At 37.4% G+C, this 24,778-nt stretch overlaps 12 protein-coding genes across 12 annotated transcripts; 8 read left to right on the top strand and 4 right to left on the bottom strand.

The window, feature by feature from the left end:
• Positions 1–1,378: 1,378 nt before the first annotated feature.
• Tsp_09636 (hypothetical protein) lies at positions 1,379–2,158 on the bottom strand. Its single transcript, XM_003374237.1, has 5 exons — positions 2,045–2,158; positions 1,921–2,006; positions 1,756–1,799; positions 1,696–1,733; positions 1,379–1,426 (listed from the first exon to the last, which is right to left on the bottom strand). The coding sequence occupies exons 1-5, from the start codon at positions 2,156–2,158 to the stop codon at positions 1,379–1,381; spliced, it is 330 nt and encodes a 109-aa protein (XP_003374285.1).
• Positions 2,159–3,668: 1,510 nt separating this feature from the next.
• Tsp_09637 (hypothetical protein) lies at positions 3,669–4,605 on the bottom strand. The gene is made up of 2 exons (XM_003374236.1): positions 4,309–4,605; positions 3,669–4,052 (listed from the first exon to the last, which is right to left on the bottom strand). The coding sequence occupies exons 1-2, from the start codon at positions 4,603–4,605 to the stop codon at positions 3,669–3,671; spliced, it is 681 nt and encodes a 226-aa protein (XP_003374284.1).
• A 272-nt stretch (positions 4,606–4,877) lies between these two features.
• Positions 4,878–5,719, bottom strand: Tsp_09638 (conserved hypothetical protein). Its single transcript, XM_003374235.1, has 4 exons — positions 5,666–5,719; positions 5,443–5,495; positions 5,144–5,268; positions 4,878–5,104 (listed from the first exon to the last, which is right to left on the bottom strand). The coding sequence occupies exons 1-4, from the start codon at positions 5,717–5,719 to the stop codon at positions 4,878–4,880; spliced, it is 459 nt and encodes a 152-aa protein (XP_003374283.1).
• A 1,092-nt stretch (positions 5,720–6,811) lies between these two features.
• On the bottom strand, positions 6,812–8,277 carry Tsp_09639 (fructose-bisphosphate aldolase class-I). The gene is given in 6 exon segments (XM_003374234.1): positions 6,812–6,904; positions 6,974–7,173; positions 7,245–7,503; positions 7,576–7,781; positions 7,798–8,064; positions 8,166–8,277. 6 exon segments carry the CDS (start codon positions 8,275–8,277, stop codon positions 6,812–6,814), a joined length of 1,137 nt encoding a protein of 378 aa, XP_003374282.1.
• Positions 8,278–10,030: 1,753 nt separating this feature from the next.
• On the top strand, positions 10,031–16,384 carry Tsp_09640 (conserved hypothetical protein). The gene is made up of 21 exons (XM_003374233.1): positions 10,031–10,039; positions 10,097–10,245; positions 10,523–10,649; positions 10,991–11,060; positions 11,111–11,255; positions 11,902–11,965; positions 12,025–12,126; positions 12,179–12,353; positions 12,499–12,572; positions 12,705–12,952; positions 13,003–13,148; positions 13,210–13,304; positions 13,514–13,625; positions 13,749–13,895; positions 13,967–14,024; positions 14,663–15,065; positions 15,131–15,277; positions 15,345–15,489; positions 15,791–15,892; positions 15,952–16,163; positions 16,283–16,384. The coding sequence occupies exons 1-21, from the start codon at positions 10,031–10,033 to the stop codon at positions 16,382–16,384; spliced, it is 2,832 nt and encodes a 943-aa protein (XP_003374281.1).
• A 32-nt stretch (positions 16,385–16,416) lies between these two features.
• Tsp_09641 (dipeptidyl peptidase 8) lies at positions 16,417–19,107 on the top strand. The gene is made up of 12 exons (XM_003374232.1): positions 16,417–16,623; positions 16,704–16,929; positions 17,073–17,140; positions 17,203–17,273; positions 17,399–17,553; positions 17,643–17,740; positions 17,803–18,038; positions 18,123–18,234; positions 18,333–18,435; positions 18,492–18,541; positions 18,839–18,951; positions 18,978–19,107. The coding sequence occupies exons 1-12, from the start codon at positions 16,417–16,419 to the stop codon at positions 19,105–19,107; spliced, it is 1,569 nt and encodes a 522-aa protein (XP_003374280.1).
• A 590-nt stretch (positions 19,108–19,697) lies between these two features.
• Tsp_09642 (hypothetical protein) lies at positions 19,698–21,215 on the top strand. The gene is made up of 7 exons (XM_003374231.1): positions 19,698–19,780; positions 19,830–19,983; positions 20,093–20,227; positions 20,562–20,603; positions 20,627–20,723; positions 20,758–20,933; positions 20,961–21,215. Exons 1-7 carry the CDS (start codon positions 19,698–19,700, stop codon positions 21,213–21,215), a joined length of 942 nt encoding a protein of 313 aa, XP_003374279.1.
• Positions 21,216–21,458: 243 nt separating this feature from the next.
• Tsp_09643 (conserved hypothetical protein) lies at positions 21,459–21,889 on the top strand. The gene is made up of 3 exons (XM_003374230.1): positions 21,459–21,536; positions 21,581–21,724; positions 21,752–21,889. Exons 1-3 carry the CDS (start codon positions 21,459–21,461, stop codon positions 21,887–21,889), a joined length of 360 nt encoding a protein of 119 aa, XP_003374278.1.
• Positions 21,890–21,899: 10 nt separating this feature from the next.
• Tsp_09644 (conserved hypothetical protein) lies at positions 21,900–22,675 on the top strand. Its single transcript, XM_003374229.1, is given in 4 exon segments — positions 21,900–22,026; positions 22,043–22,218; positions 22,246–22,477; positions 22,494–22,675. The coding sequence occupies 4 exon segments, from the start codon at positions 21,900–21,902 to the stop codon at positions 22,673–22,675; spliced, it is 717 nt and encodes a 238-aa protein (XP_003374277.1).
• A 139-nt stretch (positions 22,676–22,814) lies between these two features.
• Positions 22,815–23,120, top strand: Tsp_09645 (conserved hypothetical protein). The gene has a single exon (XM_003374228.1). The coding sequence runs from the start codon at positions 22,815–22,817 to the stop codon at positions 23,118–23,120; it is 306 nt and encodes a 101-aa protein (XP_003374276.1).
• A 74-nt stretch (positions 23,121–23,194) lies between these two features.
• On the top strand, positions 23,195–23,682 carry Tsp_09646 (hypothetical protein). Its single transcript, XM_003374227.1, has 3 exons — positions 23,195–23,272; positions 23,317–23,460; positions 23,488–23,682. The coding sequence occupies exons 1-3, from the start codon at positions 23,195–23,197 to the stop codon at positions 23,680–23,682; spliced, it is 417 nt and encodes a 138-aa protein (XP_003374275.1).
• A 346-nt stretch (positions 23,683–24,028) lies between these two features.
• Tsp_09647 (hypothetical protein) lies at positions 24,029–24,604 on the top strand (the record flags this gene model as incomplete). Its single annotated transcript, XM_003374226.1, has 2 exons — positions 24,029–24,106; positions 24,365–24,604. Coding segments are annotated over exons 1-2 (318 nt in total), but the record flags the coding sequence as incomplete, so codon positions are not given.
• Between the last annotated feature and the right edge of the window lie 174 nt (positions 24,605–24,778).

The following is a 24,778-nucleotide window of genomic DNA, read 5'->3' as shown; positions in this document are numbered from 1 at the left end:
TGAATAATAGACCAACTTATCGATAATAATAATAATAAAATACTGTAGGTGAATTGAATTTCAAGCAATAAAGTTGCGACAATGGGGAACAATATTTGCAATTCTGCAATGTGTAATAATGAACTGCCCTTGGAAACAAATTGATCTATTTAAATGAAAGTTAATTCACAGAGCAAAACACAAAACCACAGCAACAACAAATACAAATTCCTACTCATTGAAAACCACAAAAAGAGATGCAAATTCAACTGCAAAACGAACATTTGCTACAGAATTTATGATTAAAAAAAACGAAAAACAAAATGATGCACATCATTTAATAAATAATATCAATAAAATTATCTGGTACATGCTAAGGAAATCAATTAATTACCAGTATTATTATTATTATTATTTGATCGGTGTTTGTGAAATTTTGTATGAAAGCAGCAAAGTTGTTTGGAATCTCAACAAGCAGAAAACAACAGACTGAATGGAAAATTTGTAGAACAAATATAAAATAACAGAGAAGTGAAAAAAAATAAAAGTAATCGGTCGTTTGGAATGCAAATAAATTTGAATGCTCATTTCCGCTGAAAAAGTGAACAATGCACAATGGAATTGCTTGGAAGCGTGAAAAGCGTCGCCGTTCAAATTAAAGAAGAAGCTTCAATTTGAACAGCTAAATTTTTTTCCTTTTGCAACAACAACAAAAAAAAATATATATATACGACCATCCTGGCACGTCGTGAAGCGATTTCCTGTTATCACCTCGCGGATCAATTTTTCAAACGGCGAAAATGATCATCGAATCGGGTTAATAATATATAATGGCGAAATGGTGGCTTAATAATATTCAAAAATTATTATTTCCTCGTTGTTTGGCAAAATCTTTGACAAAGCACTCAAGCGGCAACGGCATTCGAATAATTAAAAGAAAAACAATGTAACAAAAGACGAATTAGACGACTGGTAATAATTTTTAATTATTTTTGTCAAATGGAAATGGAGGTGAACCAAAAAAGAGGAAGAAGAAGAAGAAGAAACTTTGAGATTGCTTATTTATTAAAATATTGATACGCCTATTGAGTGATATGATGGACACTTTTCGTATCACAACAAAATAGTTCATAATAATCAAAATTTAAATTTTCAAAATATAATAAAAAAACAAAACAACTAAAATATATCAACGTTTGCCATTGATCGAGTGAAAATTGTGCAAATTGGCGTTGCTGGTAGGGAAAAATTCACATCCCGAGGGACGAGGCAAGTCAATTTCTCAGACAACGCTAAATATGCTGCTGATTGTAATGATAAGCAAACGGTGCTTTTTGTTCAACAGAAAATCAAAAGAACAAAATCGAACATCTTCCTGCACATCAATCACACACGTCAGTCAGCTAGCCAGCTCATCATCTTGTCGTCCGTTGGAAACAACCAGACGCTGTAGAAAGTGACAATCGATAAAAAAAATATTCATCAACTCTCTTGTTGACGTTGCAATTTCCATTAACAAACAAACAAACAAATAGATTCAAAATTTAACAGGAAAATCTTATTGAACATGAGAATTATTTATTCATTCATTTTCCCCCAAACAATCCGGCCAATATTCGGTTTCAATTTCAAACAAAACCACCAACAAAATACTACTTTCATCAACACAATCATTCGATAAAATTCCATTTCCTATTTTTTTCAAATTACACATACTGTAAATGTAAATTGTTTTTGTTCACTTGTACAGTTTACTGTAATTTAAGAAAAAACAACCTTCCCAGTTTCGAATTGGAATTGTTGAATTCAACAAAACGAAGCTAAGCAAAAATTTTCAAAAATTATAATAAAATGGAAAAAACAAAATAAATAAATAAATAAGAAGAAGAAGAAGAAGCAATTAAGAGATGATAAAATGGAAATGAAAAGTTTACAATTTACCACACCGGAACAGCATTTGCTGCTCGGCTGAAGCAGCCGTCGCGCGTCAGTTTAAACAGCACTGCCGGCACCGCAGTGGCGGCGGTCTAAAATCGAGCTAATCATTTTCGTTATTCATCGAAACGACAAAAGCAGTCCGCGGCCTTGTGCTCCGCTCAGTGGGCATCGATTGCACTAATCGCGACCGGATTATGCAACGGAGCTTGATGATCAAGGCAACCGTGAAGCTTTTTGGCATTTGCAATTCTCAGAATGGAAAATTCTTCCTCCTATTGTGGAACTTTTCACCAGTGGAACCAATGGAGGGGAATTTTTAAACAAAAATGAATTCAACTTTGCAAAGGAAACATTTTCATCGACAACGAATGTCGATTCTTTTTTTATACTAGTGCTTTTTTCTCTTGTAATGATAAAAACAATTCTCCAAAGTTACAGTACAAATACGACTGGAAAATTGAAAAGATCAAGCTGATAATTACCGACAACGTGTAGAATTGTGCAAAAGTGCAACATGCAAATTCTCACAATCAACACAACAACATTATTTTACACCGTAACACATGAAACTCAAATGCCAAGTGGAAAAAAAATCAAGTAAACGAACAAATTACAAACAGAACAAATGTAAATGATAATATATTTGTGAAATTTAAATAAAACACTCAACAAATTAATTTTGAAATATTCGAACTTACCATAAAACACTGCCGATGAAAAATTAATGAAATAAACAATGCCAGTTTTCACCATTCTATTCAATTCAACTTGCTCCAAAATTACTTGATACAAACATCTATCTTTCTTCATCTGAACGTTTTCACCGAACACATTTCAAATATAATTCAACTTGACAAATTATAAAGTATAACAATTAAAATGAACAAAAAATTGCTTCAACATTAATAATTTATTTCAATATAACTAGAAAACAATACAACTCCTTTGGTTCAATTCAAATTACAGTCATCCGTTGGTTTGGAAAGCAAGTATTAACTGTTCAAATTGTAAATAATCCAAAAAAAATCTCCACTCGACTGTTAAATGGATATGTTTAAAAATTCATTAATAAATATAACTAATAAAAAAATTCTTTTTTCAAAAAAAAACGAATATTTTATTTATGAAAATCATCTCTACACCGATGTATACAACACTTGAAGTTACAACATTGATGATCATTTGAATGAAATAAATAGCATAATTTAGTTCATGAAATTAGAATTGCTGTAATTTGTTTTGTTGTGAAAAGATGAAACGTTTTAATGGAATAAATTTATTATCACTAAATTTCAGTGCTTTGTGCATTATTCTCACACTAGTAGGAAGAATGATGTGAACAATAGAGGCTTCTCCTATGCGCACAAGTGTACGTATGCACAATTTTTTCTCAAAAAATAAAAAAAAACGCCATTCCCTTTTTTTTCATTTCATGTCACTGCATTATGTACTATCTGTTGTATATATTGTCAATATTGCATATTAATAAAACTCAATTTGACACATGAAACAAAATTACATCGGACGGTATTATTCAAAAAAACATTTTATTAAAAAAAATAATGACTAAACATTATGCACAAAAATACAAAAGTAATCACCATAAAAAATACATAAAAAACGATGTACAGCTGTCCTACAGAAGTCAAAATAAACCAGAAAAAAACAAAATATAAACAAGTACTATTGAATTTTGTGCGATGCGAGTTGCTGAAACGTAATGATGATGACGAACACGTTGAACAAACAATTCAATTTTCAATTTCTTGCTTTGAATAAATAATCAATGAAAATTGTTGCAAACGCAATGACGCGAGCAACTGGATCTTCACATATTTCAGTGGAATGTACTTCGGAAATCCCCAGGCGCGATTCCGCCCGCTCGTAAGGGACTGTATTCCTTGACCAATCGAACGTGAATCATCAAAACAGTCGATTATTATTCGTCGACATCGATTATTTAATTGCTGGTACATACAGCTGGCTTTGATTTCGGCAGAAGCCTGTACACAGTTTCTCTGCTTCTGTCCTGCTTCGACCCAGCACGCCTGCCAACGCCACTTTTTCAATTGACCGGACCAATCGTTCCCAGTAGTTCCCGCACCAAGGAGCTCAGTCATTGATGAATTCCCACTCTATTACTTTATGTGTCAAGAAGCACGTTCTCACACTTTTGATTGAGGAATTGGAGTCAGCAACTTGTCGGCTTGATGGAACGTCCGGGATTTTGATGGTGCAGGTTCAGCACTCAGGTGGATACTCAGAAAATGTATCATGCTGGATACGTATCAATTTCCAATCATATTGAGATCAAAACCGTAGCTTTGTTGGTGCGTGCCAGCGCGTTCTGGATAAAATATGGGTAAAATGTGCCGCAGAAGTTTCTCAAACTTGCTGAAACGTGTTGGGTCGATGACGTCCTCCATGTTCCGCCTCAACGACGTGATTATAGACAGCAGTGATGTTCATCTGAGGCTTTCGGTCTCTGCTTGGCCCAGAATGCCATTGATGTCCAGCTCTGGTCACCACACGATGTACGCAAGAAGTGTGTGCAACGGGTAGCCCCTGCTGACCAAGTCTGGTGGATTGTCTTTCATACGACAGCGTCTCCAACAGTTGGGAGAGATCTTGAATCTCCTTTACTCTGTTGGCTACGAACAGCTTCCACCGTCGTTCGTCGTTAGCCATTGTTGATTGGAAACGCGCTTTCAAAGCATCGGTCACTGTGTGGAATGCTCATCGCCAGTTCCCTTTTCGCATAGATGATCAACCGTGAGCGCACCAGAGCCGCCATGAGTTCCAGTCGTGGTAAGCTGAGACCTTTTATCAGAGCTAGCCTTGATTCAGTCGCGATGAAACAAACCTCAGTTCGATCATCCTTGAGAACCAGACGGAGGTAGACCATCCATTCTTATTCCTTCTCAGATGCCTCCGCGAAGACGTACACGTCAATCATGTCATTATCTTCCATATGAACCTGAATACAGGCCCGATGAAAAGTGATCCATATAATGATGCAAATCTTCCAACTTTTCTATCCAAAACAGCCACTGTCCAAGTGGTCGACGGCACCACACTTTCTGGTAAATGAAACGTGAGAGTGTCGACTCTCGTTGCCACAGGATGTTCCAAACTCTTCCTGATTCGTTGGAACCTCGATCCACTGTTCGCTCATCCGGAAAACTTACTGCATGCTATCCGAAGCTTACTGTTTCGTTGCAATTACCCAGCTTCGGGTCATGGACCAGAAGGTTGCGAACGCAATGACGAGAAAATTGTTCTTCAATTTTAGTAGACGGTATTTTCGATTCCCTCAAACGCCATTCTAACTGCTCATACGCGATTGTCTTCCTTGAACATCAAGCGTGAATCAACAAAACTCAGTTGATTGTTCACATCGTTCCTTTAAAAAAACTCAAACAGGTGGGCAAAAAACACTGAAACCAAGATCGTAACACGATAGATTGACCACTCGGCTGAAAAACAAAGGACACGCACGTCACCAAAGAGTCCAACGCACGTCACCGCAACTCCACATATCTCGTGATTACGGTGTGAAGATAATCAGGTAGTAGATACTGTACGTGTTTACAACAAAAATAAATTGAAATCAGTGCTTTTCAAAAATATTATTGTTTTCAGAAATATAGACTAAAAAAATTTACATTTAGATAACAACTTAATTTTTTGATAATCCACACAATTTAATATGCACTGTGATTATGCAAATAAATGATAAGTAAGTAACATTGAAGCAGTGATATTTCTGTTTAACAAAAAATCTTGTAATTCGGCTTGGCATCTTTTTTTCATGACATTTTATCGAAAATAATAAATTTAATGTCTCTGTCCTTTTTATAATTTGTCAGTAAATGCGAAAAACAACAACAACAGACAATCACGTAAAGCGCGATCAAGTGTAAAAGCAGTTTCCAGTTTCAAAAGTTGAATGTTGTTTTGAAATTTATTGAACATAATCAGCTTCAAGCTACGATCTAATTTCTCCCCAACAGCCGAGCATCTTTTCAAACAGCAGCCCAATAGTAGTAAACATCGTTTGGTTTAGTCTGCCTGCTAGGCCGAAGAATTACATGCCGATCGATAAATTCCGTCACAATCAGCTGTTGGCTGGCCGCTTGCGTTCGTATCAATCGTATCGATTGCTTCGTTTTAACAACAAATACGCTGTCGACAGAAAAACTGCTCTTTCACGATTGTTTTTCCACATCCTCCACTTTAAATTTCCACTTGCACATTGGAAATAAACATTTTCAAGGGAGCAATTTTAAATTCCACCCAGCTCACAGAGTGGGTTTCGTTGAAAACAAATGACAAACATTGTTAACGTCATATTCAAAAACAAGTCGTCAAATCAAAAATAACCCAAAAGACAGCATATAAATAAAATGAACTAACAAACAACTTGTATAATCAAATTTATATTGACGAAAAACAACTCTTCAGTCTTTTTTTCATCGACATTTCAAAAATGATGCAAAACAAAGTCAAAGACAAAAATTTTATTCACCAATTAAATCAATCACAACACTATGCAGATCATTTTCAGAATGGAAAAAATGACAGAATAAGATAAAGTCTATCACAATTAAATAGAATAGAATAATCTAGAATAACTGGAAAATTGCCATCCATTCACACAGTGTTGCTTGCCTATTTGGATTTAACGAGCTGATAATGGCCATTTAAAATGGCAACTTGGCAAAATGTGTTGTCAAACAGAAATCTACATTCATCTGAGAGGGGAGGAAGATAACGAATACCACCATCAAAACAACACCTACTAAAATTATTATTCATTCAATAAATTTACGCAAACTAAATAATAGTGACGTGGAAAATTTCTAAAAATCCACTCAGTAATCATGAAAAACTTTCAGTATGCATGTCCAGCTACGAACAAACTTTCTTTGGATTTATTGCTCGCGTACTGGCCACTGTATTTGCCTTGCGCCGCCAAACCGTTGGCCTGAAAACAAAAATTTGTAAAAATAAGCAAGCAATGCAAATTTGTCTGCAAGAAAATAAAAATGTCAACCTTTGCGCGTTTGATGAATTCCGCTTGTGCAGCTTGAACATTCTCCGGCTGCCCTTTCCAAGTTGCCAATACGGTTGCTTGCAACGCTCGACCGTAGCTGAAAGTCAAGGCCCACGGTTTTTTGCCTTGTACTTGATTGATCGCATTCAAATTCACTGTTGCCTCTTCTTCGGACTGTCCACCAGACAAGAACACAACACCTTCAAGTATTGACAAATGACGTTTGAAAATTTCAAACAATAAAATTAAAAGAAAAGAAAAAACTTCTCACCAGGAACAGCAGCCGGTACAGTACGCTGCAGAGCGGTGACAGTGGCCAGACCAATTTCTTCAGGTGTAGCACGTACCGGGCAAGACTGGCCCGGTGTGACCATGTTCGGCTTCAGCAAAGTACCTTCCAAAAATACGTGATGATCTGACAGCGCTTTGTAAGTGTAAGCGAGCACGGTTTCGGTGACTTTTTGGCATCGAGCCAAATCGTGATCGCCGTCTGGTAGTGTTTCCGGCTCCACAATCGGCACCAGACCATTCTGCAAAACACACAATCGTAAAATAAAAAAGTCGTCAAGTTGAGGAATAGAAAAAAACATTCGCATTTCTACCTGCTGGCAAATGCTGGCATAACGAGCCAACACGTTCGCTGTTTCCATCATGGCCAAATGAGACGGTGTGTTGCGGCCGATTTTCAACACGCAACGCCATTTTGCAAACTGTGCACCGTCCTTCTTATACTGTGCACAACGAGCATTCAAATCGTCAAGACCTATATCAATCAATGTATCGTCAATATTTGAATTGCAGAAAAAATCTGAATCATCCAGTACCTTGTGTAGTTGCTTCGTCGATTGTGCCGGCCAACGGGACAACACCTTTGTCCACTTTAATTCCGGGGATAATTCCACGGCTGCGAAGAAGGTCCACAAAACTCTGACCACTGTCGGTCTTCTGGTACATTGTCTCGTGGAACATGATCACGCCAGATATGTTCTCTGCCATGCAAGGATCGCAAGTAAACAACACTTGACGATATTTGCGTCGATTTTCTTCGTTGTTTTCAAGTCCAATCGGGGCGAGCCGTTTCGCCATACTGCCTGAAACAAACAGAATAGCGCAATTTTTAGTCTTATTTCATGCAAAATAATCACCAGCTTAAATTGAAAAAACAAAAAATTTTCTCTTTCTAAAAACCAACCTGTACTCTCGTCGGCAGCAAGAATACCTTTGCCGGGTGCGACGATTGCCTTGGCGATGGCTCTCAATTCTTCTTCCTTCTCACGAGTCAAATATGTCGAATAACTGGCCATTGTCCCTGTTGAACAAAAAGAAATAAGTAAGCGTCTAAAAAACAAATAACAACAACAATAATAAGGAAATAATCAAGCTCATATGTGTGGACAAGGGAAAAAGAATGCGAAATCAACAGACGTTGGCAACAACGTCACCGCAGCAACAACAAACTCCGAACTAGTCGACGCGCGTGCACGCACAGCCGCGATGATCATTCGCAATGACTTGTTTGTCAGCAAATATACTTGACAATCATTTTTGTAACTACCGTCAGTAACATCTTTTAATTTCTATTCAAAATGTAGGGATAAAAATTTTAATTTAAAAAACGAATTACAAAAGAAGTTCTAATATAATAATAATAATAATAATAATACATATTTCAATTTGTAATTTCAGCCTAAACGGTACTGAAAAATGCAACAAATCAATGCTGCTGTCAAAAATTTTTTTATTAACGTGATATACTTTATTTCTGGAAAAACAAGTTATGAGTAAAATCAAAACAACATATTATTGAATGATTTTTTGACTTATACAGGAAAAATAAAATGGCCAGCGTTAAATAAAATGACCGGCGGGCACGTATATGATAATAATCATAAAGAGCAGTTCATTATTTTATGAAACTGTTCGACCAAATTTTTGTTCTCACATTCGATATTGCAAAGAAATAATGATTGCAAGGATACGGTAATAGTTAAAATAAACAAATGAAAGAAAAAATTTTTTTTCTTGATTTCTCCCCCAATTTTAAAATTCTATTTATTTTGCAAGGCCGGTCGACGACAGTCTCGTCTTTAGTAGTTTAGTCTGCGCATGCATCAACGTCAATTTTCATAAATTCGATCACGTCTTGATTGACAGCATCAACGGTGATGATTTACGCCGCTTGCGGCGACGAAACATCCACGTAACCATGTGCTTAAAGCAAATTGCATCTGCATTTCGATCATATGCAAATAGATAAATAAACATCCAATTCTGTAACTTAAGATCAATCTGAGGATATTTTAAATTTCTTATTCACGTTAATTCCTTCCGCACATAAATAGAACAACAAAAATTATTTCTCATATGTACAAATTATTCATTCTTGATAATCAAATAAAGATAAGTTAACAAAGAACAAATTTCTATTTTCACGTCCCAACAAGCAAGCTGGTGTTGTAAATATAAAAATCCAACAGATAAATGATACTTAAATGTAACCGCATAAAAAACGACAATCGATTGAAACAGTAAAAGAACCATCACCTTGCAACAAAATCATACTACTGCTGCTGATTATGCGGATAAAATTATGCTAAAAATATGGCAATTGATTATAAACAATATTACTTTGAAAAATAAATTAACAAAAAGCAAGAACAGAAGCCTTTTTTACAAACGAATAAAGTGCTTATTAAATTCTACACAATCTTGAACTTTGTGTAACAAAATAACTCAATATTATTCAGCATTTCTCATTGATGCACATCAATAACGCAATGTTCGGGAGAAGTTTAATTATTAACTGTGTTTCCATTTGGATGCGTTACATTTTGCTTTTTATCATTGATAAACACACTGCAATAATATTGAAAATGATGATAAAAATCAAATATTATTTATTCTATTAATTCTTTTTGATTGCAAAAAATGTGCAAAACTTTTACTAATGATATCTTCGATGATAATAATCGAAAAAATATCAACTTTGCTTTTAAATAAATAATGCTATTTGTATTGATCAAAAAAGTAATTTGTATAATAAAAGATTAAAAAAATATGAACAACGTATAAATCTGTCGTCACAATCTGCATTATTCAATAAATCAATTCTTTTCTATTCAGTATGAAAACTGCAAAGAAATATTTCTACTTGTATCTAGAAAATGTGTGAAAAAAAGATTACCAACTGAAATATTTGAAATTGTTTTCTCACTTGTCAACAGTGAACGTGCAGTATTTCAGTGTAACTTGCTGTGTACAGCGCAGTGCAGGTATGCCTGTTTGAATTTTGTTCTTTAAATTTGAAAGTAACAAATGGAAATACTTTTATTTAGCCACTAGCAAAATTCAGCATTCCATTGATAGTTTTTTAAAAGAAACTTTGAATTATTAGGTCTTAAAAATGAAAATAAAGCATTTCGTCGTTTGCATGCTTTCATCATTACAAACATTGATTAATAATAATATCACTCCATTTTGGTCTTTGTGTTTGACTTGAACTAAAATTTGTTCAAAATAAAAATTCAATAAATTCACAACTTTAATCAGAATTGTCCAACACTTGGTAAAAATTTCACCCGGTGGCTCATCAAGCACAGTTTTAAAACAGCACCGTTGCAAGTTAAGTTGCAAGGATTTGCAGCACCGAGTTCGATCATTGAAGATCACTGAATCAGTATTATGCAAATTATTATAACTGTTATTAACCATGCAGCTTAAAATTTAGACCCTCAGATAAAACTGATTTCCTGTTATTTTTTCGATTTTTCTCTTAACAGTCACTAGTTTCAGGCAAAAAAGAGTATGCGGTATTGTTCATCTACCAACAAATTTTCTGACATGCATGCCTTGCACCTTTCAAGTTCAGTTCTGATTGTAATTCTGTTACATTATAAAATGAAAACAAAGTTTTGCAAAATCAAAACATTTTCGATAATTTTTTACTACTTTATTAGAAAATGGAACTGCTGGAAATTATTTCGATTACGAATCCTGTTGTTTAGTACCTGAATTCAGGGTACGGTAGTTACCGGATGTATAGGAGTTTGTGAGTTGGAGCGAATGCGTGATCTGGGGAGTAGTGACGGTGATAAACGTTCTGTTTTGTGAATGTGCTTTAGTGTACTTAGTTGTGAGTCATCCCTGCCCGTTTGTACCTGTTCCTCAGCTTGCACCTTCATGTTCCCCAGCTTGCACCTTCACTGAATATAGTGTGTGATTCCACCGTTTTGTTTCGTTTTGCATTACGTTCAGAAGTGAACCTGAACCAGATTGCGGTTAGGTTATCACTGTTGATTTGACCTACCGCCGAATAGAATTACAGTCCACTGGTTCGCAGGCGACAGCGGTTTTGTCACCAACAGGTACATTAAAATTTTTTTAATTTTTTAAAATTATTTCTAATAAAATATAAAAATGTCCTTATTTTTGTAATAAAAAAAATCATTATCGTTATTCATACTGTAGCGTTACTGTAATTAAGTAGATGTATAACATAAAGGTAGGTGCTGAATATTGCATTTGTATGATTGATTTTACATTAAAAATGCTTGTAGTATAAACGAATATTAATTTATAATACTATTTTATCAAATTAAAGCATGTTATAGCCAATCTTTACTGTAAGATTGGACACGTATTGCGGTGGGATAATTGGTTTTGTTAGATGGTGTTATTTTTTTGTCTTGAATTATTCTTCTTGAAAGCTTATTTTGTTATGAATCTTTAAATTATTATTTACCCGCTCTGATTTACTTAGGATGTGTCACCGACTGTATTTGGATAAATGTGATTCTATTTAAATTGTCATTTCAGTATTTATGTTAAAATTTTTTTCTTGGTTTCAGTCTGCTGATTAGAGTAGATTTTTATATATTAAAATGCTTCTTAAATTCTTAATATCAATTTATTGCTTTTTTGTATTTTAGTCTTTCAAGAAATATAATCGTCTTCAGGGAAATGTCTGGTACAATGAAGCCTAGCGTTTCAACGGTATTTTAAGCATTTTTTATTTGTAAAAAATAAGTTTAATAATTGAACTTATGATTTAGCTCTTTGATTTGAAAGCTGAATTGCACAAAAGAAAGGAACTTCTAGCGAAGAAAAAAGATTCTAATCAATATAATGCATCTGATTTGTACGTGAAAGGAAAGGTAATACTACGTTTACTATATATTATGGTTTTTTTTATTATTTTTATTTTAGCCAATATTGGCAGAACGACGCCGGTTGATGAAGGAAGCCAATACGTCTAAAGCTGCGAAAAAGAATTTATCTGATCCAGAAATATTTGAAAGGGAACGACAGTTGATGCAGTCTAAGCAGAAATTGCAAGAGAAAGCAGCACTTTACGAACAGTTGAAGGCAGGAATTAAGAAGGGTATCGATTTCAAATATTGTTCTTGGTAGCAGCAATAGTAGTAGTTATTTTTATTGTATTCTATATAATTTATAGTTTTTATTTGTAAATTCTTAGATATATTTATTACTTTTATATCTTTTATTTAAGTAAATAACTATTTCAGACAAAGAATTTATATGGGTGGGGCGATGGCATCGTATTACAGTATGCTATAGTATTTGCAATAAAGAAAGATTGGTATAATATTGATTTGCTGAAAAAATTTCAATCATATTTTATTGTTAGCTTACTTTGTTTTCTTATGTGCAGTGTTTATGAATGTTGTTCTTTGTGCTTGGAATTATTTTAATATATTGATGTTTTTATGAGTTAGATGAACCTGATGTATACAACGAAACAACGTATCTGGTTAATTTTGAGCAGAAAGATAAGTTACAGTCCTCATCGGATAGCGAAGTATCCGACGAAGAAAGCTCTTTGTCAAGCAAGAAATCTTTTGAAGCATCAAAACTTGGTGATGAATGGGTGGAGTACACTGATTTTGCTGGAAGGAATCGCGTTTGTTTAAAGAAAGATTTGCCGAAGATGAAAGCAATAGACGATAAAAATTCTTTGCGGTATGTATGATTTTAGGTATTATTGTATTTATAATGTCAATATTGAATAGATCTCAGCACGGTGTTTCTTGGAATTCGGAAACGGAACTGATGTCTAAAGATATGAAACGAGAGCTGCAAAGGCAAAAATGGGAAAATGAAGTTACCTCTTCAACTGGTGCGGCTCCTGTTCACTATCAGCATGTTCTTGGAAACGGTTCGTCTGTTGTTGTTGTTGTTTTTTGTTGGTTACATAATCCTGCGATTACTGCTTGCAGAACCCATTGTACATGGTGCATCATACTATGAATTTTCACTTGATGAACAAAAACGTCAGGAACAAATGAAAATGTTAGACGAAGCTCGTCAGCAGGTTATTAATATTTTTTGTCACATTTAGTATTAATTTATATTGTTGTTTACATTTTATGTAATGCTAATTAAATTTTAGCGCAGTTCTGTTGTTGAACGTTCTTGATAGCATATTGCAGTTTAGATGTTGTTTTTGTTTAATTGGTTCTCCTTAAAAAAATATATATATGTATCTTGATTATTTATGCATTTGACATGATATTTTTTTAGACTTTGATACATCGAGCGAAAAATGAAAGAATACGGGAGAAAAGAAAGTTGCTTTTGAAAGCTCGACTTGAAAAAGTTGCAGAGAGACGTCAAATTGGTTCATTTCCAGAGCGTAAGATTATGCTAAATGTAGTCGGAATTAAAATTTGTTGACAGTTGTGGAAGATACTTTATAAAAATTTGTCCTTTAGAAATGATTTTTTAAAAAACAATCATTGTGATGTAAATTTTCTAGTTTTCCCAAACATGACAGAAGATGAGAAGAACGTCGATGATATTCCAATGCCGGATGATGCTCCCGATGAACAGAAAGCCGAAGATGAAGAACGGGCTAAAAGGCGGGCAATCCACGTTCGACCATGGGATGAAATCAAGAAGAAAAGTATTACTGAAATAATTGTTTTGTGAATATGCTATATAATATGTGTTTGATTTTAATTTACTTTACTTTAGGGACAAGTTGGATAGAAGAACGTAGAGAAGAACGCGATCCAGAATTTGCTCCACCTAAGTCTTATTATCGTTGACTGAGGCTTTTTCTTTGGGAAGCCGTAAAGCTTTGCTACTATTGTATTTTAACTTACAGACACCATTTTTGATTTGCATTTTCAGCAGCGCACTTTTTGGGCTGGATTAGCGTTGCATACGGCCAGATCACGTAGTGAAAAAGAAAATTGTATTTACTTTGTAATGCGATAAAACGTGCCGTTTTAGAAATGTTTTCACTTTGTCAAGTTTTATTTTTTTCAGAACTGAAATTTGTCTGGTGAAAGTGATGATGAAATGCAGTTGTGAGAAGATTTTGTTTTCTTGGGCAGTCAGTCTGGTGACCATTAATATATGTATATATGTGCAAGTTGAAATGTGAAAAACGAGGAACTTGCATACAATAATTTGTACTTTAGGATGAAAATTATGTTACATTATATTATGTGCGCATATGTGTGTATATTAAAATGAATATTTTGTTGTTTTTATTTATATTTGTTGTTTTGTATTTGTTTATTGCATTAGTATTGTTGGCCGGCCTATCCGTCTGTACTATTTTTTTCTTTGGATCTCTTCTCTACATTTACGATTTATAATTATTTTTTAAAGAGATTTAAGATTTAAAATTTTTTCTTCCTTTTTATTACTATTATTTTTTAGTTTGGAACACCGAACGGAAGAGAACGCACCGAAGATGGACGAGGAAACATCAAAGCAGAGAAAAGAGTACAGTTTTCCAGAGCTGTTGGAATTATCGCACCTGTACCGCATGGAGGTGGACCTGCGCGATTGGTACTTTCGCACGCACTACTTGACGTTCCGCAGCTTCATCGAAAGGCTTGACCACCAGGACGCCATTGACCATCTGCCCAAATTGGAAAATTCCCCTCACCTGCCGAACGATCGCATTTTCCGTTTGTACAGCTTCGGCTTCTTGGAACGCGAACTGGGCAGTCGACTGCTGTACACCGACATCGTGGTCGACAGGAACTGCAAGCTACGGTCAGTTGGTCCACCATTCTGGAAGACGCTCTGCAATACTTACGTTCGTATTGTCCGGCGGGTTGTGGTTCTGTTTTAGAATGATTTTTTTTCTTTTTTTTTGCCCTTCTTTCCTTCCAACTCCAGCATCCGCCCACAGACGACAGTCGTGATCACATTATTCAGTATCCGTTGGATTTCAACATGTGCAAATTTTCCCGTCACGTTGCCAGCAATTCGTTCTATTATTCTCAGGAAAGCCGTCTGATGCGACTAGTTGATGAAGTACCGCTGGTGAGAGAAATTCAAGCAATATTTGTTCTGTTTATAATTAATTAATTAATTAATTAATTAATTTGAGGACAAACGACGAATTCAGTGTCTTGTCAATATTGATCCTCTCGTTCCGGAAAATATAACTGTATGTCCTGGCAATGAAAGGCTTTTCGCGTTTGTGGCCGACAGAAATGTCCACGTTTCTACTGGAGCGGTGCCCGTCACATTGGGTAATGCCTGCGTATCTTTGTTATTTATTCTTTCTTTTTTATCTTTGATTATTAAATCATTAATATTTTGCATCCGTTTCACTGTTCGATGATATTTTTGTCATCGAGCATCAAGGATGCGCAAAGCAAATCCAAGTAATTCAGTTGTTCAGTGGAAGTCGCAAGATTTCCTTATCTCGCTGAATACAATTAATTGATTATCTTTTATTATCTTCTGTGTTTGTTGTGGTTCGAATTTGAAAATGTATCTGTCATTCATTTTTATCCATCATAATTGTTGACTGGTGATTTTCATTATTAGAACATTCTCCGTCACGTCAAAGTTGGTCTTACGGTCTTCCACCTTATATAATACGAGAAGAATTCAATCGACAGGAAGGATTCTGGTGGTCCCCAACTTCGAGTAGCTTCCATATAATCGAATGTGCATTTTTTGTTTCTTTATGTGTCGTTTTTTTTCAGATGGCAATGAATATTTTTTGCTTGTTGAAGGATACAACGATAAAATGTTGCCAAGTATTCTACTTTCTGATTACACGATGAGCCCTGATAAATTCGAGTGTCTCCCTTACGCTTTTGCTGGTGAGCAAGCAGATTATTTGAATCTCTTGTTGCTATATTGTGCAATTGATTTAGGAGGTCTGAATCCCAAGTGGTGCGTGAAAGTGTATTCGGTGATTTTCAAATACAGGACATCTTTTCCTGATGTATGATTTTTGCCATCGGCTTTTGTTTGATAGACGTGAATGAAGTGGAATTTTTGGAGCATGTTGAATTTCACCACCAATTTCAGGTCGAAGTGTGGGAGCGTAATTTTCCAGAACGACTGATCAAATTGGTTCCTTGGGCGGAATATTTGGTGAATGCCGGCTGGTTGCCAGACGGAAGCGCGTAAGCGAAAGTTACCGCATTATTTTGCTAATCAAAATGAAATTTAATTCTGTTCGACCGCTTGTTTCAAACAGCATCTGGCTGAAAGTGATGGATCGTTTACAGCGGCGCGTTTCGGTCATTTGCATTCCTTTGGAATGGTTTCTGCCCAACGACTGCGCTGACAACAACGACGTTCGCAAAGCCGATGCCCAGAAGCATTTGGTCTTCCTTTACACGGAAGAGTCGGACACTTGGATCCCGGTAAGCGGAAGATTTTGCTGTCGTTTGCTGTTCGTTTGGGTCACCATTGGGTCCACTGGACAAATTTATCATTTTTTCAGAATCATTTTGGAATTAAATTCTTGACTCCTGTTAGTCCGGATACGGTGCGTTTTATCTGGTGCTCATGGAAAACAGACTACCGTCACTTGTATTTAGTCGAAAGTCGACGAACAGCCTCAGTGGAAGAAAATTTCGGCACGCCGACGTTGGACACTACGCCTACGGTACTGTCAGAGAAGCAGCTCACATTCGGCCAGTGGGATGTTTTCTCGGATATGCAGGCAAGTTAGCGATTTTGGCATGCGGGAATTTTTTTTTCATTTGTTTTAATTTCTGAGTAATCATAAAAGGAAAAACTTCGAAGCTCACAGAGAGAATGGGGTTGAAATTCAGGGGTGATGAATTTTTAAAAATAGCATAATATTCAGAATTTTTCTGTTTTTTTTCGACGAGTACTAATTCGAACGTTGTAATGAATGTTGGAATTTTGCCTTCAGTTTGCATTTATCTTATTGAATGGCATTTTTCGTTGTTTTTTTGGTCAACTTTTATTTTCAGGTGAGCGTTGATGAGAAACGAAGTTTGATCTATTTTCTTGGCTTCGCTGATAATCCTCTTGAATCTCATCTGTAAGTACATTCATATAGATTTAGACTTGCATTTTGTTGTATAATTTTTATAGTTAATTTTTGTTCATATGGATGTTTTGCTAATCAATTTTCGACTTTAAATTTAATTTAACAAACGTTTCAAGCAATAGCTCAGTAGAAGTAAAGCCTGTCTTAGCTGATTGGTGTAATTTTGCGCCGTTTAGTTATGCGACGAGTTACATTTGTCCAACGACGAAGCCGATACGCATTTCCACGTTGGGCAGTTTTTACGGCAACACAGACGAAGGGAATCCATTCGGTTTTAGCAACGATTATACACTGTTGGCAGTTTTTCGTTCAAATTTCGTCACTCCCGGCGAATGTGTTATATATGCGTTAAAATTTGAGACGTTCTTCTCGAACGACCTGAAATACGTGCTGCCATCTGCTGCATCCCATCTTATTATATCGGTGGCGCCGTATCCAGCGATGGTACGTGGAGGGAGGTGTTTTGTTTGTGAAATTATTGTTCCACTAGTGAAAATATGCAAGTATTCTCTACTTTCAGAATGGTGTTTGTCCACTGCCGCCGCCCGTTCGAATATTTCACGAATCAATTTGGAGTCGTTTTACCAGCGAAGTGTCACCGCCACAGTTGTTGGAATGTGAAGGTCCCGACGGTGGATATCAGTTGCAATGTATGCTATTTACTCCGTCCAATGTGGCCGTTGCCACGCCCCGTCCGACCATATTGTTCGTTTACGGCGGACCATGCGCGCAAATGGTACGCAATTGTTGGCCCACGTATGTGCACTTCTTCATTGGCGTTTTGGGTTTTGTCGACTTTTTGTGAATTGGAAAATTTGAAAAATGATCCACTCATTTCAGCTTCCTTTGTTTGCCGTTATTTATGAAAATGGGATATGTTGTTCTGGTTGTGGACGGTCGTGGTTCTGCGTATCGAGGGAAACAATTGGAAATTGCCATCGGTGGCAGAATGGTAAAATTTGATAAGGCCTTTTTCATTGCTTATCTCCTTCTTTTTCTTCTTCTTCTACTTCTTTTTGTTTTTTTCTCTTACCTTATTCACATGTTCAGGGATGTGTCGAGATTGAGGATCAAGTGCACGCATTGCGTTACGTCGCTTCGCAAAACAAATGCATAGACATGAAGCGAGTGGTAGTGATGGGCTGGTCGTATGGTTTGTTCATTTTTTCTTCTATTTCTTCTCAGAATTTTTAGCAATTATTCTTTTAGGCGGTTATTTAGCAATAAATGCCTTGGCCAAGCATCCTAATCTCTTCAAAGTAGGTCGTACTTTATTCTAATTTAGCGATGATCATCATAATGTGTTATTTAATTTAAACAGAAATTGCAATTTCTACTTTTTTGTTTGCATCATTTCTTGTATAATTTGTGCGTATAACGATCTGCGAATAACTTCTTTTATATTTATTTCTCAATTGTTTCGAACTTTACATTTTATTTGCGGCATTCAAATTTCAAGTCAAATAGGTTACAAAACTTCGGATGCAATTTTAGCGCAGAAAAATAAGAAATTTCCCGCAACAGTATTCTGAGGAAGCTTTTCTATTCCATTTCAGATAGCAATTTCCGGTGCACCAGTAGTTGACTGGCACCTGTACGACTCAGCATATACAGAACGTTACATGGGCATGCCGGAAGAGCACGAAGATAATTATAACAAAGCGTCGCTGTTAAATTCTATAAGCTTACTTCCAGACGAACCCAATCGTTTGCTCTTAATGCACGGTTTGAAAGATCAAAATGTCCATTTCAAGCACACTGCGTTGTTAATCGAAGCAATGATCAGCGCTGGCAAACCGTACCAACTAAAGATATTTCCCAATGAACGACATGGTTTAAGAAGAGCCAGTGCTATAGAACATATGTCGGCAACTATTCTTCATTTTTTACAAGAAAATTTATAAATTCTCAATTTTACCGCGATAAAAAACTATACCTGCTTCTGTTTTATCACACATAATTATTTTTATAACAGCACAACTAGTTTTAAAGTGTTTTGCGTTTTATCCACATTTGCTGTAAATAAACTGCCGTCATGGATCATATTAAATTTTTGAAAAATAAAGAATCAATAATGGAACTTTTAATTGTTGTCAACAACGTACACCAATCACAAAATAATATGCAAAATCTTTATTAAGCAGCCAATAGACACGAACAAACACTACGATACGAACACGTCCACACACTTCCAATCGACTATGTTCACGCGGTTAATTTATGGTTAATATAATAATGTGCTATCTGTGCCACGTAACAAATATACTTAAAAGGTTTTCCCCAGGTCCGGTAGCAAATAACCGAATTCATTTAGTAGATCACAAATTAATTAATTTCAATTATTTCAACAACAATAATGGCAGCAGAAAAACAACGGCTGAAAATATAATTCAATCCAGTCAACCTGACAAAAATATGCATCCTTCAATAGTTCTATTAAATAATACGGATGCAAAAGAAAAAACAATCAGGAGCGTTAAAGAGGATAGAAAAGTAGCGTATGAAGCGTAGAAATTAATCACAATGAATCTAAAAAAATCTTTTAAGCGCAACTGACAACGTTGAAAATTCCGCGCTGCGGCTAGCTTCCGGAGAGTCAGGTGCATGGGGGTGCCACGCAGCCGCATCGATCCAAGATGTCATCAAACGTCAAATCCTGCCCTACTGTTTGGCAAATTTTTCGCCTCTTCAGCAGCCAACTGTATGTGGAAAAAACAGTAAATTATACAGTAAGTGCTACGATGTCCTCGTTTCTGTCCATCGAGTCAGATAGTTCAATGGAAACAGGCGTCCAAAACAGATGTAGTTAGGAGCACCGGGCAGAGGCAGCCACGCCTTCAACACTTGACAGCAGAGCAATAGCAATGGAGTTACGATTCATTCATACCACGTGGATGACTCTCCCGGACTGCATAGGAACGAAAAAAATCCAAAAAAATTATCAAGTAAGTACTAAACTAAAAGTGCTTGAAGAAGTGAAGCAATTGTCTGAACTCTTTGCTTGTCCTTACTATTGACAATTCCATTGTTTTCATTCGTGAAGCAAAATGACATAAAAATTGCGCAGTTTTCCCATCATGTGAAAAGCATTAGACTAATTGAAAAATACAAGTTGCACCGCCTACTACTTTCCATTTCGCTGAAAGAACCTGAAGATCAGATCTGCTGGACATCACGGTTAAAGCCGCATCTTGATTAAAAATCACAGTAAGTTAACATACTCAACAAAACCCCATCAAAAAAAACTTTAATAATATTAACAATAATATTACAATTAAGTCAGCAAACGGTACACAACATAACCAGGCAACACAAAACACCGTATATTAATACTTGATTATCAGGTTGCTACAGAAGAAACGAGTTACTGCAAGAAAAGCGTTTCCACATTGTACTGGACACCTAGCTGTATACGGGATGACAGCTTGACAGGAATCAGCGGTGTGAAAACTTCTTTCGGTCAACAAGTAACCAGCTGCTAGAACATTGGAAACGGCCCACGACCATCTCGCACATCGTTGGCATTGGGATTTTGGTATTCCACCCATTGCTCATGCATCTCATACTAGTTTGTCATCTGAGAGGATGATTCTGGTACATGAACATCAGCGATTTAAAGGAGATTCTTCTGTGATGGACACGCAGCCGTATGTGTGAATAGAATTTGGCAAATATCAGCGGTCTGCGTACTTCTTTCCGTTAACACGTGAACAGCCGCTGCATCAGTGTGAATGTGCCGTAGAATTCCGGTACAATATTACACTTGGGATTCTGCATTTTTATCCCAGTCGCTCATATGGCCTCTACGAGTTCGACATTGCAGAAGATGATTCTTCTACGTCTCCGACCAGAATTTCAGGAAGATTCCCTAATAATGGACACCCAGCGGCATATCAGTTTACAGCTATTGGTCAACAAGTAACCAGCTGCTAGAACATTGGAAACGGCCCACGACCGTCTCGCACACCGTTGGCATTGGGATTTTGTTCTTCCACCCATTGCTCATGCATCTCATACTAGTTTGTCATCTCAGAGGATGATTCTGGTACACCAACTTCCAATATTTAACGAAGTTATGTATGAATTGCAGCCGTATATGTGAATAGAATTTGGCAGATATCAGCGGTATGCAAACTTCTTTCGGTTAACACGTGAACAGCCGCTGCATCAGTGTGAATGTGCCGTAGAATTCCCGTACAATATCAGACTTGGGATTCTGAATTTTTATCCCAGTCGTTGATATGGCATCTACGAGTATGTAGCGGACATGGACCGAACTAGCGAAATTATTCCTGCAGAAAACGAAGAGGAGGAAAACTAAAGCTACCGTAGGAAGAATTGGACATGAAGATCGGAGGCGGATTACGGTAGTATTGGTCTTGACATGCGTACGGTGGAGTTGGCAAGTGGAAGGAAGCGTTTTCGGTTTATCATCGTTGTCGGTCATTGCTTTTGATTGTTTAATGAAGTGTATACTCATTGTTTGTCATTTGATCGTCGCTATGCCATCAGGAAAGCGCAAGACGGAAGTGCGGAAAGGAAATGCGCCGGTTAATACCGTCCTGTCGCCAAATAGCGACGCACGCGCCAATAATCTGGTGGAATAAGCGGACGAGCATGCTGGAGGAAGCAGCCCGTTACAAGTTCAGCATTGCAGAAGCTGATTCTACTACGTCTCCTACCAGAATTTCAGGAAGATTCCTTTATAATGTACACCCAGCGGCATATCAGATTACAGCTATTGGTCAACAAGTAACCAGCTGCTAGAACATTGGAAACGGCCCACGACCGTCTCGCACACCGTTGGCATTGGGATTTTGGTCTTCCACCCATTGCTCATGCATCTCATACTAGTTTGTCATCTGAGAGGATGATTCTGGTACATGAACATCAGCGATTTAAAGGAGATTCTTCTGTGATGGACACGCAGCCGTATGTGTGAATAGAATTTGGCAAATATCAGCGGTCTGCGTACTTCTTTCCGTTAACACGTGAACAGCCGCTGCATCAGTGTGAATGTGCCGTAGAATTCCGGTACAATATCACACTTGGGATTCTGCATTTTTATCCCAGTCGCTCATATGGCCTCTACGAGTTCGACATTGCAGAAGATGATTCTTCTACGTCTCCGACCAGAATTTCAGGAAGATTCCCTAATAATGGACACCCAGCGGCATATCAGTTTACAGCTATTGGTCATCAAGTAACCAGCTGCTAGAACATTGGCAACGGCCCACGACCGTCTCGCACACCGTTGGCATTGGGATTTTGGTCTTCCACCCATTGCTCATGCATCTCATACTAGTTTGTCATCTGAGAGGATGATTCTGGTACATGAACATCGGCGATTTAAAGGAGATTCTTCTGTGATGGACACGCAGCCGTATGTGTGAATAGAATTTGGCAAATATCAGCGGTCTGCGTACTTCTTTCCGTTAACACGTGAACAGCCGCTGCATCAGTGTGAATGTGCCGTAGAATTCCGGTACAATATCACACTTGGGATTATGCATTTTTATCCCAGTCGCTCATATGGCCTCTACGAGTTCGACATTGCAGAAGATGATTCTTATGCGTCTTCGACCAGAATTTCAGGAAGATTCCTTTATAATGGACACCCAGCGGCATATCAGATTACAGCTATTGGTCAACAAGCAACCAGCTGCTAGAACATTGGAAACGGCCCACGACCGTCTCGCACACCGTTGGCATTGGGATTTTGGTCTTCCACCCATTGCTCATGCATCTCATACTAGTTTGTCATCTCAGAGGATGATTCTGGTACACCAACTTCCAATATTTAACGAAGTTATGTATGAATTGCAGCCGTATATGTGAATAGAATTTGGCAGATATCAGCGGTATGCAAACTTCTTTCGGTTAACACGTGAACAGCCGCTGCATCAGTGTGAATGTGCCGTAGAATTCCCGTACAATATCAGACTTGGGATTCTGAATTTTTATCCCAGTCGTTGATATGGCATCTACGAGTATGTAGCGGACATGGACCGAACTAGCGAAATTATTCCTGCAGAAAACGAAGAGGAGGAAAACTAAAGCTACCGTAGGAAGAATTGGACATGAAGATCGGAGGCGGATTACGGTAGTATTGGTCTTGACATTCGTACGGTGGAGTTGGCAAGTGGAAGGAAGCGTTTTCGGTTTATCATCGTTGTCGGTCATTGCTTTTGATTGTTTAATGAAGTGTATACTCATTGTTTGTCATTTGATCTTCGCTATGCCATCAGGAAAGCGCAAGACGGAAGTGCGGAAAGGAAATGCGCCGGTTAATACCGTCCTGTCACCAAATAGCGACGCACGCGCCAATAATCTGGTGGAAGAAGCGGACGAGCATGCTGGAGGAAGCAGCCCGTTACAAGTTCAGCATTGCAGAAGCTGATTCTACTACGTCTCCTACCAGAATTTCAGGAAGATTCCTTTATAATGTACACCCAGCGGCATATCAGATTACAGCTATTGGTCAACAAGTAACCAGCTGCTAGAACATTGGAAAGGGCCCACTACCGTCTCGCACACCGTTGGCATTGGGATTTTGGTCTTCCACCCATTGCTCATGCATCTCATACTAGTTTGTCATCTCAGAGGATGATTCTGGTACACCAACTTCCAATATTTAACGAAGTTATGTATGAATTGCAGCCGTATATGTGAATAGAATTTGGCAGATATCAGCGGTATGCAAACTTCTTTCGGTTAACACGTGAACAGCCGCTGCATCAGTGTGAATGTGCCGTAGAATTCCCGTACAATATCAGACTTGGGATTCTGAATTTTTATCCCAGTCGTTGATATGGCATCCACGAGTATGTAGCGGACATGGACCGAACTAGCGAAATTATTCCTGCAGAAAACGAAGAGGAGGAAAACTAAAGCTACCGTAGGAAGAATTGGACATGAAGATCGGAGGCGGATTACGGTAGTATTGGTCTTGACATGCGTACGGTGGAGTTGGCAAGTGGAAGGAAGCGTTTTCGGTTTATCATCGTTGTCGGTCATTGCTTTTGATTGTTTAATGAAGTATATACTCATTGTTTGTCGTTTGATCGTCGCTATGCCATCAGGAAAGCGCAAGACGGAAGTGCGGAAAGGAAATGCGCCGGTTAATACCGGCCTGTCGCCAAATAGCGACGCACGCGCCAATAATCTGGTGGAAGAAGCGGACGAGCATGCTGGAGGAAGCAGCCCGTTACAAGTTCAGCATTGCAGAAGATGATTCTACTACGTCTCCTACCAGAATTTCAGGAAGATTCCTTTATAATGGACACCCAGCGGCATATCAGATTACAGCTATTGGTCAACAAGTAACCAGCTGCTAGAACATTGGAAACGGCCCACGACCGTCTCGCACACCGTTGGCATTGGGATTTTGGTATACCACACATTGCTCATGCATCCCATACGAGTTTGGTATCTGAGAGGATGATTCCGGTACATGAACATCGGCGATTTAAAGGAGATTCTTCTGTGATGGACAC

The sequence above is a fragment of the Trichinella spiralis genome (genome assembly GCF_000181795.1).
Source record: "Trichinella spiralis strain ISS 195 chromosome Unknown Scfld6, whole genome shotgun sequence".
Classification (NCBI taxonomy): Eukaryota; Metazoa; Nematoda; class Enoplea; order Trichinellida; family Trichinellidae; genus Trichinella; species Trichinella spiralis.
Note: the sequence above shows the minus strand (reverse complement) of the source record. Positions and strands in the feature narration are given on the sequence as shown.

Bases quoted from the DNA above. Each gene is read 5' to 3' on its own strand.
- Tsp_09636 (XM_003374237.1), bottom strand. From the start codon at position 2,158: ATGCCAAAAAGCTTCACGGTTGCCTTGATCATCAAGCTCCGTTGCATA. The intron at 2,007-2,044 runs GTTTCGATGAAT...GCTCGATTTTAG, and splicing joins GGCCGCGGACTGCTTTTGTC to ACCGCCGCCACTGCGGTGCC. The intron at 1,800-1,920 runs GTAAATTGTAAA...ATTTTTGCTTAG, and splicing joins GCAAATGCTGTTCCGGTGTG to CTTCGTTTTGTTGAATTCAA.
- Tsp_09637 (XM_003374236.1), bottom strand. From the start codon at position 4,605: ATGGCTAACGACGAACGACGGTGGAAGCTGTTCGTAGCCAACAGAGTA. The intron at 4,053-4,308 runs GTTTGAGAAACT...ATAAAGTAATAG, and splicing joins GACCCAACACGTTTCAGCAA to AGTGGGAATTCATCAATGAC.
- Tsp_09638 (XM_003374235.1), bottom strand. From the start codon at position 5,719: ATGCCAAGCCGAATTACAAGATTTTTTGTTAAACAGAAATATCACTGC. The intron at 5,496-5,665 runs GTTACTTACTTA...AAACACGTACAG, and splicing joins AGAAATATCACTGCTTCAAT to TATCTACTACCTGATTATCT. The intron at 5,269-5,442 runs GTGACGTGCGTT...TTGATGTTCAAG, and splicing joins ACGAGATATGTGGAGTTGCG to GAAGACAATCGCGTATGAGC.
- Tsp_09639 (XM_003374234.1), bottom strand. From the start codon at position 8,277: ATGGCCAGTTATTCGACATATTTGACTCGTGAGAAGGAAGAAGAATTG. The intron at 8,065-8,165 runs GTTGGTTTTTAG...TGTTTGTTTCAG, and splicing joins TGCTGCCGACGAGAGTACAG to GCAGTATGGCGAAACGGCTC. The intron at 6,905-6,973 runs GTTGACATTTTT...TTTTGTTTTCAG, and splicing joins AATTCATCAAACGCGCAAAG to GCCAACGGTTTGGCGGCGCA.
- Tsp_09640 (XM_003374233.1), top strand. The intron at 14,025-14,662 runs GTCTTATTATCG...ATTATTTTTTAG, and splicing joins CCAGAATTTGCTCCACCTAA to TTTGGAACACCGAACGGAAG. The intron at 15,893-15,951 runs GTAGCTTCCATA...GTTTTTTTTCAG, and splicing joins CTGGTGGTCCCCAACTTCGA to ATGGCAATGAATATTTTTTG.
- Tsp_09641 (XM_003374232.1), top strand. From the start codon at position 16,417: ATGAAATTTAATTCTGTTCGACCGCTTGTTTCAAACAGCATCTGGCTG. The intron at 17,141-17,202 runs GTTTGCATTTAT...TTTTATTTTCAG, and splicing joins ATGTTGGAATTTTGCCTTCA to GTGAGCGTTGATGAGAAACG. The intron at 18,952-18,977 runs GTTAAATTCTAT...GCTTACTTCCAG, and splicing joins AATTATAACAAAGCGTCGCT to ACGAACCCAATCGTTTGCTC.
- Tsp_09642 (XM_003374231.1), top strand. From the start codon at position 19,698: ATGCATCCTTCAATAGTTCTATTAAATAATACGGATGCAAAAGAAAAA. The intron at 20,228-20,561 runs GTAAGTACTAAA...ATTACAATTAAG, and splicing joins AAATCCAAAAAAATTATCAA to TCAGCAAACGGTACACAACA. The intron at 20,934-20,960 runs GTGTGAATAGAA...GGCAAATATCAG, and splicing joins TGATGGACACGCAGCCGTAT to CGGTCTGCGTACTTCTTTCC.
- Tsp_09643 (XM_003374230.1), top strand. From the start codon at position 21,459: ATGTGCCGTAGAATTCCCGTACAATATCAGACTTGGGATTCTGAATTT. The intron at 21,537-21,580 runs GTATGTAGCGGA...TTATTCCTGCAG, and splicing joins CGTTGATATGGCATCTACGA to AAAACGAAGAGGAGGAAAAC. The intron at 21,725-21,751 runs GTCATTGCTTTT...TGTTTAATGAAG, and splicing joins TCGGTTTATCATCGTTGTCG to TGTATACTCATTGTTTGTCA.
- Tsp_09644 (XM_003374229.1), top strand. From the start codon at position 21,900: ATGCTGGAGGAAGCAGCCCGTTACAAGTTCAGCATTGCAGAAGCTGAT. The intron at 22,219-22,245 runs GTGTGAATAGAA...GGCAAATATCAG, and splicing joins TGATGGACACGCAGCCGTAT to CGGTCTGCGTACTTCTTTCC.
- Tsp_09645 (XM_003374228.1), top strand. From the start codon at position 22,815: ATGGCCTCTACGAGTTCGACATTGCAGAAGATGATTCTTATGCGTCTT.
- Tsp_09646 (XM_003374227.1), top strand. From the start codon at position 23,195: ATGTGCCGTAGAATTCCCGTACAATATCAGACTTGGGATTCTGAATTT. The intron at 23,273-23,316 runs GTATGTAGCGGA...TTATTCCTGCAG, and splicing joins CGTTGATATGGCATCTACGA to AAAACGAAGAGGAGGAAAAC. The intron at 23,461-23,487 runs GTCATTGCTTTT...TGTTTAATGAAG, and splicing joins TCGGTTTATCATCGTTGTCG to TGTATACTCATTGTTTGTCA.